At 45.7% G+C, this 17,569-nt stretch overlaps 1 protein-coding gene across 9 annotated transcripts in view; it reads left to right on the top strand.

The window, feature by feature from the left end:
• The first annotated feature begins 4,712 nt into the window (after positions 1-4,712).
• CFAP221 (cilia and flagella associated protein 221) overlaps positions 4,713-17,569 on the top strand; it is a 106,821-nt gene continuing 93,964 nt past the window's right edge. For 4 of the 9 annotated variants that reach the window (XM_045033673.1, XM_045033674.1, XM_045033672.1 and 1 more), the window contains exons 1-5: positions 4,799-4,953; positions 6,039-6,224; positions 9,838-9,938; positions 17,204-17,290; positions 17,439-17,537. In XM_045033673.1, the coding sequence (XP_044889608.1) occupies positions 6,086-6,224; positions 9,838-9,938; positions 17,204-17,290; positions 17,439-17,537 (426 nt within the window). In that variant the 5' untranslated portion in view covers positions 4,799-4,953; positions 6,039-6,085. Of the gene's footprint in view, positions 4,981-6,038; positions 6,225-9,837; positions 9,939-17,203; positions 17,291-17,438; positions 17,538-17,569 lie in introns of all 9 variants that reach the window. The other 5 variants (XM_045033667.1, XM_045033670.1, XM_045033668.1 and 2 more) reach the window with 5 other exon arrangements.

Here is a 17,569-nt window from a genome sequence, read left to right as displayed (position 1 = left end):
GAAAATGAATTCATAGGAAGATGAAAAAGAATAAACGTTTGCTGTAAACAAACATTTGCTGGGCCCCTCAGAAACAGGGGAGCATAGACAACTTTGATCAAACAGGCTTGCTGGGTCCCTCCCCCCCGTCTGTCATACCCAGTTCATAGTATAAGGTAGTTGTGTTTAGTGATAGCTCCCTTCCTAGAGCAATTCCTTTAGCTACATTCTTTTCAGGGAGCTGAAGGGGAGATAAAGAACTTTTCTTGAATCTTCTGGGTATTGATTACTTTTTATTTGTTGATGTTTTTAAATGTTTATTTATTTATTTTGAGAGAGAGAGTGCACATGGTGCACGAGCAAGGGAAGGGCAGAGGGAGAAACAGAGAGAGGGAAGGAGGGAGAGAGAGAGAATCCCAAGCAGGTTCTGGGCTGCCAGTGCAGAGTCCAACTCGGGGCTCGATCCCATGAATAGTGAGATCATGAACTGAGCTGAAATCCAGAGCAGGACACTTAACCCTCTGAGCCACCCAAGTGCCCCTTGATTGCTTAAAAAAATTTTTTTTAATGTTTATTTATTTTTGAGAGAGACAGAGAGAGCCGGGGAGGGGTAGAGAGAGAGGGAGACACAGAATCCAAAGCAGGCTCCAGGCTCCGAGCTGTCAGCACAGAGCCAGACCCGGGGCTCGAACTTGTGAACTGTGAGATCATGACCTGAGCCGAAGTAGGATGCTTAACTGTCTGAGCCACCCAGGGGCCCCATGATTGCTTTTTAATTCAAAATAATCTTCCTGACAAAGTGGCCCATCTTGGAGTGGCCTGCCCTTGGCCCCTACAAGTCTATGTTCCCTCTTATAAAAGAGTGGGTCTTTGAGAATGGCCTCAATGGGTAGAATGAGGTGAAAGTAGAACTGTGCAACTTTCAAGGCTAGGTCATACGGCTAGCATATGCCTGGCTCTGTCCTGGGACACTTGTCCTTGGAATCCAGTGGCCATGTTGTGAGGAAGTCCAGGCATTATGTGGGTATTTTGAACTGTATGAGTATATCATTCATATTCCAAATATATACAAATATGTATATATATATTCCAAACATATAAATATTCCAAAAATATATACATATGCATGTACATATACATATAATATATGTATACGTATGTAGAAATTTAGATCTCTGTTGGCATGACTCATTAATGACCTGATCTACAAATATTTTGGAGGTCCTCCCATGTGCCAGGCAGAGTGCAAGGTGCTAAGTATACAGTAGTGAACAAGTCAGGCCATCAGCTGACTTCAGAAGAGGTAGACATCAGGCAGACAGACATCAGAGAGGTAAGCCCATTGGTCTAGAATCACACGCTGCAGTAAGTGCATTGAAGGGAGAGCACCCAGTGCTGGGAGAGAGGGTGGTGGGGTTGGGGTAGGGCCTGATTTAGAAAAGGAAGCCAGGAAACGCCCCTCTAAGGAAGGGATCCTTGGGCTGAGTAGGAACTGGCCGAGTTTCGGGTTATTTATCGCTGCAGCTATATCCATCTCAAAGCTTGCATGCTTGAAACAACCACCATTTTATTACTTCCTACAAATGTTGCAGTCCCAAATTCAGGCAGGCTTGGACTGGGAGGTTAAAGCAGTCACAGACCTACCTAGATTCATGGGCAGGGCCCAGGGACCCCACCTCTCCAGGAGAGGAGTGTCAGAATTTTCAGCCAGCTTTAACCCAGCACACCAGGGGATGCGCCGTGGGGTGTGGTGAGAGAAGGAGGAGAGAGAAGGCCAGAAGTAAGGTTCTGCCAAGCCTTGAAAGTTATGTCAAGGGTTTTGCATTTTCTTTTCCGTACAATATGAAGCCACAGATGAGTTTTAAAGAAGGAAAGAGCTGTTCCCTGTGCTTCTGAAGCTTATTGTTTATAGCTTCTGTGTCTGTTATTACACTCATTTCATTGACTTAGTTTGGCAGAGGCTGGGATACCTTTGTATTCTGCTCACGCAAACTCTCAGTGAAATACATGTGAAATACGCAAATGAATGGGTTAAATAATTGATCGTGGAAAACAGCTGTAATTGTAGGTCATTGGTTTAGTGATTCTCAAACTTTAAAATGTGTCTGTGAATCTCTGGGGGATCTTATTTATATTTAGGTTCTGATTTGGTAGGTCTGGGTGACCTGAAATTCTGCATTTCTAACAGGTTCCTGTGCTAAAGTGCACGCTTTGAGTGGTGAGTGCCTAGAAATCATTGTATGTCAGAACGATTTCAGTTGAAAGGAGATAACGGGATGCGGGCACCAGACAAGCAGAGGTGAGATGACGTCATGCAGGTCCAGAATCTTCTTCCTGTCTCCTTGCCCTGCTAATCCTTCTCACCAGCTTCACCTTCACGCTCAGGCCCCTCCTGGCCTCTGATGGCTGCTGCATTTCCAAGGAATCACTTCTGGATACTACAATGTCCAGAAAGAGAAAGATACTGTATTTATGAAAGATTATCTGTGTATGTGTTTTCCAGAAGTTTCCCGGAAGCCTTTTCCTAATGTCTCTGTGGCCAGAATTGGGTTACATACTCAACGTAAATCAGTGGTGGGCAAGAGGACAGAAGTTTCCATGACCAGCATAGACTAACCAGCATCTACTGCTGGAAGTGGGGATCTGGGGATCAGGGACTGGGAAGAAGCCTGATCAAAGCTGGAAGGTGGGAGTACACAACCGAAGTGTCCACTACACTATAATAGGCACTTTGGTGAATTGTGCAGAGAACCTACATCTTATATCGATATCGATATCAATATCTATATATCTATGTTTGTGTCTATCTTTACATATGAAATAGGGACATTGCCAAATTTACCTAAGGAAAAAAAAATAAGGATTTTTTTAATTAAAAATTAAAAAAACTAGGGGCGCCTGGGTGGCTTGGTCGGTTAAGCGTCCAACTTCGGCTCAGGTCATGATCTCGCGGTCCATGAGTTCGAGCCCCTTGTCGGGCTCTGTGCTGACTGCTCAGAGCCTGGAGCCTGTTTCCGATTCTGTGTCTCCCTCTCTCTCTGTCCCTCCCCCGTTCATGCTCTGTCTCTCTGTCTCAAAAATAAATAAACATTAAAAAATAAAATTAAATTAAAAATTTAAAAAACTAAGGATTTTAATGGGTCTTACCCAAGACCCACTAAAAAGTATATGGAAACAAGCATTTGATGATTTAAGCTGGAGTAGAAAGGTCTGGGACTGTGGGAAACACAGTGCTTGTTCTAAAATCTACAACTTTGTTGGGGCAACAAAACAGAAAGAACTAAAACAACCTACTGTATAAGCAGATAGATTTTTTTCATCCACTTGGCCAACAGTTACTGGGTAATCACCATAAACAAAGATCTGTGTCAAGGGCTGTGGGAGATCCAAAGATAAGGCACAGTCCCCTCCTGATAAGAATTTCACAGTTTAAGACACACAAGTAATAAGAGGTGCAACATATAAAAAGATAAGTGCCAAAAAAGATGATAGAAGAAAGTGTGTGGGAACCCGGAGGAAGGAAACAGTCCTTCTGGCTCAGAGGGCTTCAAGGAGGGTAGAAAATATACCATCGCTAGCACCAGTCTTGAAAGATGGGCAGATTTTTAACCAGTGATGATGGCAGTGGGGGAGGGATTGGAAAATAGGATGATGGGAAAAGTAAATATTCCCAGTGTGAGTGTGCGTGGGGGAGGCGGGGACCACATAGAGCACAACAAGTGATGTGGGTGTGGGAAAGGCAGGTATTCTTATTGGATTCCTGCTATAATTTCTTATCGACATGAAGCCATAAATAATATCACGCAAGTGTCAAGTCATATAATGAAAAAACGAGACAAGGACAACTCCTGGGAAGAGAGAAGCCCAAGCTGTCTGTGTATGGAATAATGTCCATGGGTGGGCAGGGTGAGTAGACAGGGCAGGAGGTCTAGGGGGGGCAGGTCCAGCTTCATGGTGTATAACTCCTAAATACCAGTATCAGAACACAAACAGTTTCTTCAGTGAATAAGTTGCAACAACAACAAAAAGAAATGGAGGGAGAACATGTTGGTTAAAAGACACCTAAAGACATATCAGTCTGTTGTAACGTGTGGGTTTTGTTTGAATTCTGATTCAGACTGGCAACTCTAAACACGACATGTAAGTCATTTGTGGAACTATTGAGTATTGGGTAAGTGAAGATGTTAAATCACTGTAACTTATGAAGGTACTGGCATTGTGGTTGTACTCTATTTTTTTTAAAGAATTTTTATCTTTTGGAGGTATATTCTGAAATATTTATGGGTGAAATGATGCCTGAGATTTTCAAAAGAATACAGGGAATAGGGGGAAGGTATAGAGGAAACAGACTGGCCGTGATTTGATCATTGTCACAGATGGGTGTTGAAGCTTCATCATACTATTTGCCTACCTTCGTATATGTTTGAAATTTACTGTAACAGAAAACGGAAAACAAAATATATTGAAGAATTAAGTGATTGGGTGAATGAATGTCTGGCGGGAAGCTCCACCCACTGAGTTCAGGAGGCCCCGCCCCTTGGGGGGGCCAGACGCTCTCCGCCATCTGCTCTCGTAGGATTCCAGTTTATACTTTTTTATACTTTTATGACTTTCCCATTTCCCTTCGGAAATCCATTGCCCTCGCACCTCCTAAGTCGTTCTCTCTGTTCTTGCCCAGGCCATACAGACTGCTTCGAGACCCCCGAAGTCACCAGCGGCCTCCGGAGCTCCAGCACCTGCCGCCCGTATCCGCCCCGCCCCCACGTCCCTGGAGAGTTTGGTTGCGTCCGGCCGCCAACCCTGGGAGCGCGTCCTAGTTGTCATGGCGACGGTGGCTGGCGCCGGCGCAGGCCGAATCCCGCCCCGGAACCACCTCCTGTGTGAGCGGCCTGGGACCTGGGGTTAGGGGTGCCCCCTTGGCCGCCGCTGAGCTGCTGAGGCTGCCTGAACCGCGGGCAGGTGGTCAGAGGAGAGGTCGGACCTAAAGGGTTAAGTGAGGATGTGGGTAGTGCATGGGGCTGCGGTCGACCCCTACCCCTAGCCAGAGATGGAGTGAAGGGGCGCTGAGGGGGAGCAGGCGTCTGGCTAGGATGAGAGGGCCTGCGGGTAGAGGATGGGGCCAGGAGACCAAGGATGGGGGTGTGTGAAAAGAGACAAGTTCACCCTGGAGTGAACTGGAATAGGAGAGCTCTCCTGAAAACGGTTTAGGCATTGTTCCTGCCTGAAGTACAGGCGGGGAATTTGAGGGGCCCCAAGGAGAGGGGGCTGGAAAGTGAACTTTGAGGCAGGTGTTGAAGGGATGAAAGGGAACGAAGCAGGTGAGGTAGAGGCTGTGCTGAGGAGTAGGGAATCTTCAGAGATGCTGGGGCTGGGGGTAAGGGGAAAGGAGAAATTTTCAGAAAATGATTGGTAAACACCTGCTTCAGTATAGTCACTGTATTTTGCTTGCTGTTGTGGACTCCGGAGAATCTAAAGCTATGAGTCTTCTCCAGAAAAAAAAAAAAAAAAAAAAAAAAAAAAAGGCAAGCACATAAAGATCCAGACCGGATTTTACATTCAGTCTCAGAGGCATCACAGAGCAGCCCCCCACCCCCCCCCACCCCCCCCCGCCAAGCTTGCTTGTCCAAGGACCCCCAGTTTAGAGACTTAGCTGTAGAAGATACCAAGATGCCTAGGCTTGTACATGGCAATAAATCATTCATACCTCAGTAAGAGGCCTGTTTCACTATTTACTTCAACATTTTCTGATTTTTTTGATTGTGAGTGCCTTTATTTTTCCCTTCTGGAGTCCAAAGCATCTCAGGACTAGAGTTTGGGAAAAGCTCTTGAAAATTAAGGGCCACCGAAGGGTTTTGAGCGACGGCAGGAGATTGGGGTGTGATATGTGACACCAGATTAATGGGACAGCCCTGTGTGGGAATGGAGTGGCCGGCAAAGGCAGGGAGGCAGGGAGGGCCTGGGCCACAGTTAACCGCACAGTCACAGAGGTACGTTTGTTAAAGATTGAGAAAAAAAAAAAGTGTGCGTGGTTTCTCATACTGCTACTGTTTTCTTCCCAGGAAGTGACCTTTGGCTCTAAAAAGGAGACTCAATTTTTCATGATAAAATGGCAGTGGTGAAAACCCCCAGCAGAGAACTAAACAGTGCCAAAGAACCATTTACTAACGTATCTCCCCTCCTTTTGAGGAGCCTCGTGGAGGAGCCTAAGAAAAGAACTCCAGTACCTAATCACCTTCTAGAATCAAGTAAGTTGGAATCTAATCAAGTAAGTTGGATCGCAGAGGATCCAAAGTCCAGAAAGCACAAAGAAATTTTTGGTGCTGATCTCTCTATATTGTCTTATAGGCTTACAATAGGTTTTATTATTAAGAACAATGGTTCTATTTAGGCCCATCCACTCACGTGATAGGTCCTTGTGGTGTACATGAGTCACCAAGTTCTGCTGCTCCCACTTCCTCAAATATCTTACCTATCTGTCCCCACTGCCTCAGCAGGTCACTAGGATATTGTAGTGCTCTCCTCCTTCCGACCTTCACACCCCGTCAGTTTCCTTTGTGGAATCACGGCTGTCCCTGCCCCTGTTCTGCTCAGATGCTCTCCGCGGTTCCCTTGCATACGGAATAGAACTGCGATTCTTTCCCTTGGCATTTGGCCGCCTCTGCCGTGGATGTGAACTTGCCTACTCGGCCCCGCCCCCCAGGCCTACCATGCTCTGTACCTCTCACCCCCAGCTGCAGCTCCTTCAAGACCACATGCACTTAATACCCCCTTGCTTTTTTCCGTGCACATCTCTCCCATTCTATGTACGTGGAAAGCCTGGTAGATCCTCTAGCGATTATGTAGAAGGCTAATCATTCGGCCTACGTTATTCTCACTCATTCTGCACAACATCAGCGTTCTGTTTTCATTTTACTGTTGGGAAAGCTGACAATCAGAGAGGTCAAACGAATTCCCCAAGGCGGCCCAGCTGAGTGGGGAGGTGGTGTTCAGTCGTTGTAGCCCAACGTCCAGCTCTCTACCATCACACTAGCTGGCTTCCAGTTCATCTTGCAAGGCCCATCACAAATGCTGGAAATGCAGTAATTTGGTGTGGCTCTTTCATTACCGTAGAACTTATTGAATGCAGATTAATACACTCAACTATTGCTGAGTATTAGCAGAGCAATGCCTATTTTACACCTGTTTGTGGCTCTAAAAACAAAAGCAAAATGTCCAGCATTTAAAAAACTTACCAAATAGGGGTGCCTGGGTGGCTCAGTCGGTGAGGCTTCTGACTCTTGATTTCAGCTCAGGCCATGATCTCATGGTCAGTTGGGAGATCAAGCCCCACGTTGGGCTCCAAGGTGAGTGTGGAGCCTGCCTGGGATTCTCTCTCCCCTTCTCTCCCTGCCCATCCCTCGTGCTCATGTGCGTGTGCTCTCTCTCTCTCTCTCTCTCAAAAATAAATAAATAAACTTGAAAAAATTTTTTCAAATGGGGCACCTGGCTGGCTCACTCAGAGGAGCGTGTGAATCTTGATCTCAGGGTCGTGAATTCGAGCCCCACCTTGGGTATAGAGATTACTTAAAAATAAAATCTTTTAAAAATTACCAAATAATGTTCATTTCAATACTTAAAAAAATGATCAGATAACCGACAGAGATCATCTATCCCCAGAAAGACCATCCTTAACCCCATTCCAGCCCTTCACTTTGGCCCAAAGCTGATGACAGTGTTCAGCTCACCTGGTGAGGAGCAAGAACACCAACCATTTCACACCCACTCTAGATGTTTACAAGAATCACACTGGGCTAAGGAGCGGGGTGGGGGATCTGTGGCTCACCGGGTGTGGATATAGCCAAAGGTGAAAAGTCACCGTTGGTGAGAAATTGGATGGTGCATTCGTATTGAAGGAGGCAATCTAGCAGCTGGAATCAGACCTGGGCTTGATTTTCAACTACCAGCCGTGGGCAAGTTGCTTAATCTTGTTGAGTCTCAGCTCCTTCATCTGCACAATGGAAATAGTACCTGCTGCGCAGGGTTGGAGTGAGGATTACGAACAAATGCCTGACATCAGCGCTAAAGGCACAGAGACAATGGGGTAGTGGGTTCCCAGTGCCTCCTACACATCTCAGTTCCTGCCTGAATGAAAAGCTGGGAAAAGTTGTGTAGACCTGGATGCTTTTTTTTTTTTTTAATATATTTTATTGTCAAGTTGGCTAACATACAGAGCATACAGTGTGCGCTTGTTTTCGGGAGTAGATTCCCGTGATTCATCGCTTACATACAACACCCAGTGCTCGTCCCAACAAGTGCCCTCCTCAGTGCCCATCACCCATTTCCCCTCCCCCCCATCCCCATCAACCCTCAGTTTGTTCTCTGTATTTAAGAGTCTCTTATGGTTTGCCTCCCTCCCTCTCTATAATTCTTTTTTCCCCTCCACTTCCCCCGTGGTCTTCTGTTAAGTTTCTCAGGTTCCACATAGGAATGAAAACATATGGTATCTGTCTTTCTCTGCCTGACTTATTTCACTTAGCATAATACCCTCCAGTTCCATCCACGTTGCTACAAATGGCCAGATTTCATTCTTTCTCATTGCCAAGTAGTATTCCATTGTGTATATAAACCACAGTTTCTTTATCCATTCATCAGTTGATGGACATTTAGGCTCTTTCCATAATTTGGCTATTGTTGAAAGTGCTGCTATAAACTTTGGGGTACATGTGCCCCTATGCATCAGCACTCCTGTATCCTTTGGATAAATTCCTAGCAGTGCTATTGCTGGGTCATAGGGTAGTTCTACTTTTAATTTTTTTGAGGAACCTCCACCCGGTTTTCCAGAGTGGCTGCACCAGGTTGCATTCCCACCAACAGTGCAAGAGGGTTCCCATTTCTCCACATCCTCGCCAGCATCTGTTGTTTCCTGAGTTGTTAATTTTAGCCACTCTGACCGGCGTGAGGTGGTATCTGTGTGGTTTTGATTTGTATTTCCCTGATGATGAGTGACGTTGAGTATGTTTTCGTGTGTCTGTTGGCCATCTGGATATCTTCTTTGAAACAGTGACACTTTTTTTTTAAAATTTTTATTTATTTTGAGAAAGAGCTAGAGAGCAAGCGGGGGAGGAGCAGAGAGAGAGGGAATCCCAAGCAGGCTCCACACTGTCAGCACAGAACCCAACGTGGGGCTGGAACTCACAAACTGTGAGATCATGACCTGAGCCCAAATCAACAGTTAGACACTTAAGGGACTGAGCCTGTACCCTTTTGTAAAAGAGATCAGCTGTTTTAACCTTGTTCTCAAAACTGAAAAAAAAAAAAAAAAAAAAAGAAAAGAAAAGAAAAGAAAAGACATTCACATTATAGTAATAGCAGTTGGAGACTTTTCTGTCCAGAGCGATAATTATTCAGAGCTTTACAATTATTCTATCACATTGTAATTCTATCCAGAGGAAATGAAATAATAACAGTTAAACACACATTAGAAAACTAACACTTGGTGTTTGGATATTCATCGCATGCTAGGTAATCTTGGTGTTATACGGAGCAGCAAAGATAAGGCGCGTGCTTTTTACAAGCTCGCATTTTATTTTGAAGACTTGCACAAAACGTGAAGAGCAGATTATTTCACTAAGTGGTCAACAGTACATGTGAATTTGTATTGTGATGATAACATCTCCCAAACAATGTGTAAAAATAGGGAGAAGCAGTACAGTTCATTTGGAATAGATCATTAATCTGGTTCACATCTGTATCCTCTGTCTGAAACTTTCATAGGCTTACAATATCCTAAAGAGAGCCCACCTTAACAGGATCTTCTTTTATTTAAGATTTTCTTTTATGTCTCATCTCCTGATGTACTTGTTTACATTGCTTTTATAGAGGTTTATGCAAAACTTCTGAATAATAAGGTCATACAGGCAAAACCTGGCGTAGTGCATTTTGGAGGCTATCAAGTAGAAGAACAACACCAACAGATTCTGGTAGGTATTTTTTAAGTGGGATAACTAATCATAGTAATGACATGGCGTGAGTGTTCTGCATCTATATTATTCATTTAAAGAGCAGCGTAAGGGGCGCCTGGGTGGCGCAGTCGGTTAAGCGTCCGACTTCAGCCAGGTCACGATCTCGCGGTCCGGGAGTTCGAGCCCCGCGTCGGGCTCTGGGCTGATGGCTCGGAGCCTGGAGCCTGTTTCCGATTCTGTGTCTCCCTCTCTCTCTGCCCCTCCCCTGTTCATGCTCTGTCTCTCTCTGTCCCAAAAATAAATAAACGTTAAAAAAAAAAAAATTTAAAGAGCAGCGTAATCTGCAGAAGCACGAATGTCAATTGGGCCAGAAAGATGGTTCTAGGATGAGAAATTTTAAAGTTGTACCAGTGTCCTTGGACAAGCTACTTTCTCCCGCCAAAGGCTCCTCACGGCATTCTTTTCGAATGGGTGTCATTGCTAACTGGCTCTTAGGGGCTAGGAGCTGGGTGCCCTGTGCCTCCATGATTCAATTTCGTCCTTACACTCGCTCTGTGGAGGTTGTACTATTACTCTCAGTCTATAGACAAGGAAACCAGGATTCCAGGAGGTTAAATAGTTGGCTCAAGAACACATAGCTAGGAAGTGATAGAGACCGACTTTGACTTTTCGGCTGCCTTCCTCTAAACCAGTGCCTGCTTGCTCCAAGCCTACACCACCAGGGAAAGGGGTATCCCTTTCCTAAGAGGCTCTGGTGAGGATTCTGTTCCACCTGTTCAGGTCTGATGCCCATGCCTAATTCATCCATTCTGACCAGAGAGATTCTAGCTGGGTCTGGTGGCAAGGGTCAGCTCCACTGGACAGGCTCCAGAAGGGACAGTTGAAAGGACGGACTTCAGTCCACCACAGAGCTTCGTGGGTGCCCTTCATCGACGGTATGTTCAAACTGGGGTGGGCTCTGGGTGGCCACAGCATCCCTAACTTCTGAACATTTAAGTCACCTCTACAACCTCAATGACCTCACATCGACCCCCTAAAGTCACACGGAGCAGGACATCTCAGAACTACTCCCACTGGGTTCTGGATCTGAGCCACCGTGGCATCTGCACATGTGTTGGGAGTGGGGCAGAGGTGGGCTCTCTTCACTAGGGCCCTCTGAGACTCTGGCTTTGTACACGATGTTCCCCCCTCTGGCTCTGTCACCAGCTGCCTCAAGAGTCTCTACTTTTAGACGTGATGCATTCTTAGAAGCCATGTCTTAGAGTGGGTCATTTTAAGAAAGAACTCCAAGTATTGTGTTGGATTGCTCAGGGCAAGGAGAAGAAGCTGACACATGGCCAAGCCGTCAGGAAGTGAAGTCAGGTTTCTATCAGGCAGTCCCCAACAAACAACGCCATTTCCGTGAGTCCTCGTGCCTCAAAGTGGGTAGAGAGAATGAATCCGGAGAGAAATCTGTTAGGTGCCAAGTGTTTCCCCTCGGAAAAAGGGTTAGAATTTAGAATGGTGAATAGGAAATCCCCCCCAACCCCAACTAATGAGGACACATTTCTTAGAACACAGCATCAAAGACCCAGGTTAATAATTGATTTTGAAGCTTACTTTTCCTGATATTAGGTTTGCTGCCTCAACGGTGGTAGGGTAGAATTAAAATAATTATCTTTCATAGTTCCTCGCTGTTTGTAATAATTAATGAATAAACAATTCACTCCCCACCCCCCCCCCCAGCACCCTCACTCTCCTTATTCCTTCACCCAGTCTACCTTTACCCCAGGCGCCCACTAATCTGCTTTCCATTGGTGTAGACTTAACTACTCTGGACATTTCATATAAGTGGAATCATATAACATGTAGTCTTGTGTGACTGGCTTCTGTCATTTGGCCTAATGTTTCCCCAGGCTCATGCGACTTGTGGCATCTATCAGTACTTCCTTCCTTTCCATGACTGAATACTGTTCCATTGTATGCCTATACCATGTTTTGTCCAGCCATTCATCCGATGGACGTCTGGGTCTCAACTTTGAGCCTACTATGAATAGCACTCTTAGGGACACTTGTGTACGTGTTTTTGCGTGGACTTATTTTCAGTCCTCCTGGATGTATACCAAGGAGTAGAATTGTTGGGTTATATGGTGTGTTAGTTTTCTGTGGCTGCTCTAACAAATAACCACAAACTGAGGATCTTAGTAAACCAGAGATTTATTCTGGAGGTCAGAGTCCAAAATCAAGGTGTCGGCAGAGCTGTGCTCCCTCCAGAGGTTCTTGGGGAGAATGTAGTTTCGCCTCCGGCAGCTTCTGGCAGGTGTTGCTTGGCTTGTGGCTACATGGCTCCACTCTCTGCCTCTGCCTTCCCATGGCCCTCTCTGACTCTCCGTCTTCTCTTCTCGTACACAGACAGGTTATTGGACTGAGGCCTAGCTGGGTAATTCAGGATGATTGAATCTCAAGGTCCTTAATAACACCCACAATGATCCTTTTGTCAAATAAGGTCACATTCACAGGCTCCAGGTGTTAGGATACGAACATGCCTTCCTGAGGCCACCGTTCAACTCACTACTTTATTTGTATTTTTGTGTATTTGCACATTTTATTTGCATCTCCCTAATGACAAATGATGTTGAAGATATTTAGGCCAGGATGGTCATGATTTAAAAAAAAAATCTTGTGGGGGCGTCTGGCTGGCTCAGTTGGTAAAGCAGGTGACTCTTTTTTTTATTGTTTATTTATTTATTTTTGAGGGGAATGGAGGGGCAGAGAGAGAAAGAGATTGAGAATCTCGAGTAGGCTCCACACTGTCAGTGGAGAGCCCAACGTGGGGCTTAAACTCACGGACTGTGAGATCATGACCTGAGCTGAAGTCAAGAGTCCGGAGGCTTAACTGACTGAGCTACCCAGGCACCCCAGAACATGTGACTCTTGATCTTGCGGTTATAAGTTTGAGCCCCACACTGGGTGTAGAGATGACTTAAAAAAGAAAGTTTTGTTTCTTAAAAACAAAAAGATAAGCATGGGGAGGAGAAGCCACTTGATATAGCCCAGAAGGAAAGAGAAGTGGGAAAAGGATATTCAGGGCATAAAGGAAGACGTTGAGAGGTTCAGGGTCCATGCTGCATATTTGGATACTAGCTTGCAATCTGGTTTACCTAGACTGTAGGGTTTGGGGAGGGAGGTGAAAGCTTCATTCTGTTGAAGAATAGAGATCATCTCTTTTGTACAAACAGGAATAGATACATGTGAAAAATGATTTCATCTTAATAGCCTTCTGGGAGATCTTGGGAGAGCCAAGCCTCCTGTTTCCACCGGCAGAGTTAAGCGGAAGCCTAAGGCAATTACCTTGAGATTCTTGCCAAACACGGGGAAAATCCAGCTCTGTTTTTATCTTGGTGTTGCTACAGGAAACTATGCAAATTTCCCAAGGATGGAATGGTTGAATGTGGGTTTAAAACCACAATAAATTGTTCATTAACATTTGAGATTGATCCAGAGCTGGTTAAAGGATTGAAAGCATCTCGCTTGGATTCATATTGAGATCAATGCTTCAACTTACTTCAAAATCGGAAATAGTGTTTCTCAAAACAAAGACCTCTTAAATTCTTTTTACCCCCTTGGAAGAAAGATTTTGTTTGGGAAACTATATTTATTAAATAAATCATTACTCCATTTTCTCATGAGACAAGCAGTGTTGCCGCGGCCAGCCCAAAACAAAGTTGTTAGCCTATACAGACTTATCTTACATAAATTAACAGTTGCTTCAGGCTTTCTGAAATAATAGTCTTAGTTTTCAATTCCCTATTGCAGCCTTTAAGATCCTCCCCACCCCCCTGCAATGTACAGCCAAAGAATACATCTTTTATGATCATAAATGGGATCTATGTTGTTTAATTATTTAAGAAATTAATTCAGTATTTTCTTATTGCTATTTTTTTTATTCATTTAACAATGCAGATATTATTCTCCTGAGTTCCAAAGCATAAGCTTCACCTACAAATGAGTAGTGGGCATGTTTGAATTTGCTCTGCCACACTCAGGTTGGAGGAAGCATCAGGTTTCTACTTTTTTTTAAATGCTTATTTATTTATTTTGAGAGAGAGACCCAGAGCGCGAGTAAGGCAGGGGTAGAGACAGAGAGGGAGAGAGAATCCCAAGCAGGCTCCACTCTGTCAGTGCAGAGCCTGATAGGGGGCTTGATCCCACGAACCTCGAGATCATGACCTGAGCTGAAATCAAGAGTCAGACGCTCAACCGACTGAGCCACCCAGGCGCCCGCCCCTTCTGTATTTTTTAAAATCAAGTTGTGGCTGGGCCCTCACCCACAGGTGCTGGCCGCATCTCCAGTCTCGGGAGAGCCAGCTTCTGTCTCCTCCCATTCAGGAAGACTGGAACAGCTGAGCCACCTCAGGAGCTTTGAGGACAGACCTCTCTACAGCCCGTGATGCTGCTGATTGCAAACTGACCTAAGTCCATGAAGTTATGTCTCATTGCCAGGTGCATGTGGATAATCTGACCCCGATGGGAGATGGGAGCCACCGGTCCCCTCCCAGCAGCCTTGCTACCGGGTTTATCTGCTGCAATGCAAACAGGCCCAAGAAGAAATTGTGCCACACATAAGACACTTACTAGCAAGCAGGCAAAAAGGAATTTCCATACTCGCAGTCTCCAGGAAGGCCCAGCCATTAGCTCCTTGCGAGGAAGCTTTGCTGGTAGCAGATGCAGGAGCATCTGTGGGTAAGATTGGCCACCCTTCCGACGGGCTAACAACATGTTTTGTGCTGTGCAAAACGCAAGACCTAAAGGAGTCCTGGGTCTTTGGAGGTCACTGTAAAGGACACTGGGCTCTGGGCTCACCAGGTTCTCCTGTGCCTTTTGTTTAAGAGCAGGAATGCCTGTATGATGTTCCTAGTTAGTACATATACCCTGAACATCCCTTATGCTTATATTGAAGACCCTTTAGTGTCAGTTTAGGTGAACAGGATTGAAGTGCTTTTAGTAGCCACCTCTGGAGTATGGACTCTGGGTTAGGATCTTGCAGTGTGCACTAAGTACTCCTAGAGTGCAGATTACTGATTTCTTCTAAGAAATACATACCTGGGATACACAGTAAAAGCAGTCCCTACCACCCTTGTTTGTTGCCCTATCCTCATACTGGATTTTTTTTTTTTTTAAGTGACAGACAATATAAACCACCTCTACTCCCAATTCTTGGACTCCAGCGCGAGGGCTTCCCTTGATGACAAGCATGGGCATAGAGTTCATTTTTTTTTTTAATGTTTGTTTATTTTTGAGTGAATGTAAGCAGGGGAGGGGCAGAGAGAGGGGGATAGCGGATCCCAAGTGGGCTTTGCTCTGACAGCAGTGAGCCCGACGTGGGGCTCAAACTCATGAACTGCAAGATCATGACGTGAGCCTAAGTCAGATGCTCAACCCACTGAGCCACCCAGGCACCCCAGGGGGCCGAGTTCTTTGTCAAGACTTCCAGGTCCTGGGGCTGCATGGCTACCTCTCCACCTCCAGGCAGGTCCCACCACCCCAGGGTTCTGGGTGTGATGAACACAGGCCCCAGGCATCCTGGGTCCCTGCATACCTGTCCCCCCAATCTCTGTTGAAAGACCCCCTCTCAAGAGCAGGGCCCCAGGAGCCCACACCTTCACCAAAACTGCCCCTCTGCAGGCTCCTTGGAGGTCAGGAGTGGCCTGGAGAACCTTTTTTGTTTTTTGTTTTTTGTTTTTTTAAGGCTTTTAGCATATTAAAAAAAAGAAAAGATATGCCAAAACACAGGGTCACTTTAGGCATGTTCAGAGGTGACAAAAAAGAACTTTTAACAAATGCAAACACTACTGTAACGTCATCAGGAAGTAATATCTGAATTTTAATTTAGGGCTTCAGTGTTGGACAATGGGCCCCGTGACAGGCCCAGCCTCTGGCCTAGACTTTGGAAACCAAACTCCTCTTAACTGTTCCTTGCCCAAGTGAAGCCCAAACCCCCAGATTCCGAAGTTCTTGGTCCCATCTCAAGCAGAAGGAGGAAAGACACCTGTACTTGGAGACCGAGTTAATTTGTCCATCATATTGTCCTACCTCACGGGCAGAGAATTCCCGACCTGGACTTCTTTCCCATTTGCCCCAGGGATGGATTGGAGGCTGTCCTAGCCACAGGCCTTTTTCCTGATTTTTTTGACCGCCTAAGTGTTGCGGGGCCCCCAGCACCAGTGGCATGTAATTCCAGAAACTGTGGGAGGTGACCGGGTGGCTGGCTTCTTCTTAGTTGAGTCACAGGCCTAAATGGAGTTGTGAAAATTCCTTAATGAAAGGCGACCTGGTTCTGAGAGGAGTCGGGTGGCCAGCAGGGGGAGTTCTCACGCCCCCACCACTCTGCAATTGCACACCCAATAGGAAGGGATGTACCTTAGGTACTATGCTACTATCTCAGCAGGAAAAAGGAAGGTTTTCCTCCTGCCCTAGCAACAGCCCAGCCAATGAGAGACCGGCACAGCTCGGCCAGTGAAAAACTCCTATACTTCAAACTCCAGTGGAGTTTACCCCAATGGACTTTTTGTTTTTAACAGCTCTCCCCCTTTCCCCCTTTCCTCTATAAGAGAGCAGTCCTCTCCTTTAGTCTGGGCACTTGTGTATGGGTTTTTCAGTAGCCTGCACGTCCTGGTTTGCAGTTCTCTGCTGTTTCTGAATAAACCCATTTTTGCTGGCAAGATGACTGGCAGGTTTGGTTTTGTTTTTTAAATTTTTGTTTATTTATGGGAGATTGCAAGCAGGGGAGGAACAGAGAGGAGGGAACAGAGGATCCAAAGCGGGCTCTGCTGACAGGTTGACAGCAGCGAGCCTGATGTGGGGCTTGAACTCACAAACGGTGAGATCATGACCTGAGCCAAAGTCAGACTCTCAACTGACTGAGCCACCAGGCATCCCCTGGCAGTTTTGTTTTTGAGGTTAACAAGAGTTCAACAAAAAGGCACACAAGGTAACTGGTCAGGACTGGGGAGGAGGGGCATGTGCCCAAGCAGATAGCTTCCTGGGGGCTACAGGCTCTCCTAAAGCCCCTAGTCTGGGCAGAAGGCACGTGGGTGTGCTTTATTGTCCTTTAAATGGGGTTGTGTTTATTTTGTTATTCTTTAAATGGGGTGTGATGCATTTCAAATCTTTTTGAAAGTTAATAAATTCTATCTCCTCAAATCCCTTCAGGAACAAGGTAAGGTCTAAATAAATAAATGAGGAGCTAAGTACACAGATACATAAGACCGTGTTTTCTCTGAATGCTTCTCTGTTTCTTGCAGCATCTGGTCAATATTTCCAATGAAGACACACATGTGCATATTTTACCCCCTCAAACCGAATACTTTCAGATCAAGTATGTGAAAAAGGTAAGTGTGGTCCGGTTACCTATTCTCCACTGTGTTCTTTGTTAGGTTGTGGCTTTCTGGGTGGTAGGTCGGCTTGGGACGGGGCCTGTCCTCATGACAGCCTGTGTGCTCTGGGGCCTGTCCCCATGACAGCCTACTTGTCTTCTAGGAACACCACCTTGTCCCCGGCTTGTCCCTCACAATCACCATTACATTTTCTCCGGATGAGTGGCGATACTATTACGACTGCATTCGGGTTCACTGTAAGGTAAGTTTTCTTAAAATTGGTGTTTTTGGGGT

The sequence above is a fragment of the Felis catus genome, chromosome C1, assembly GCF_018350175.1.
Source record: "Felis catus isolate Fca126 chromosome C1, F.catus_Fca126_mat1.0, whole genome shotgun sequence".
Classification (NCBI taxonomy): domain Eukaryota; kingdom Metazoa; phylum Chordata; class Mammalia; order Carnivora; family Felidae; genus Felis; species Felis catus.
This window is presented reverse-complemented; position numbering and strand designations above follow the sequence as displayed.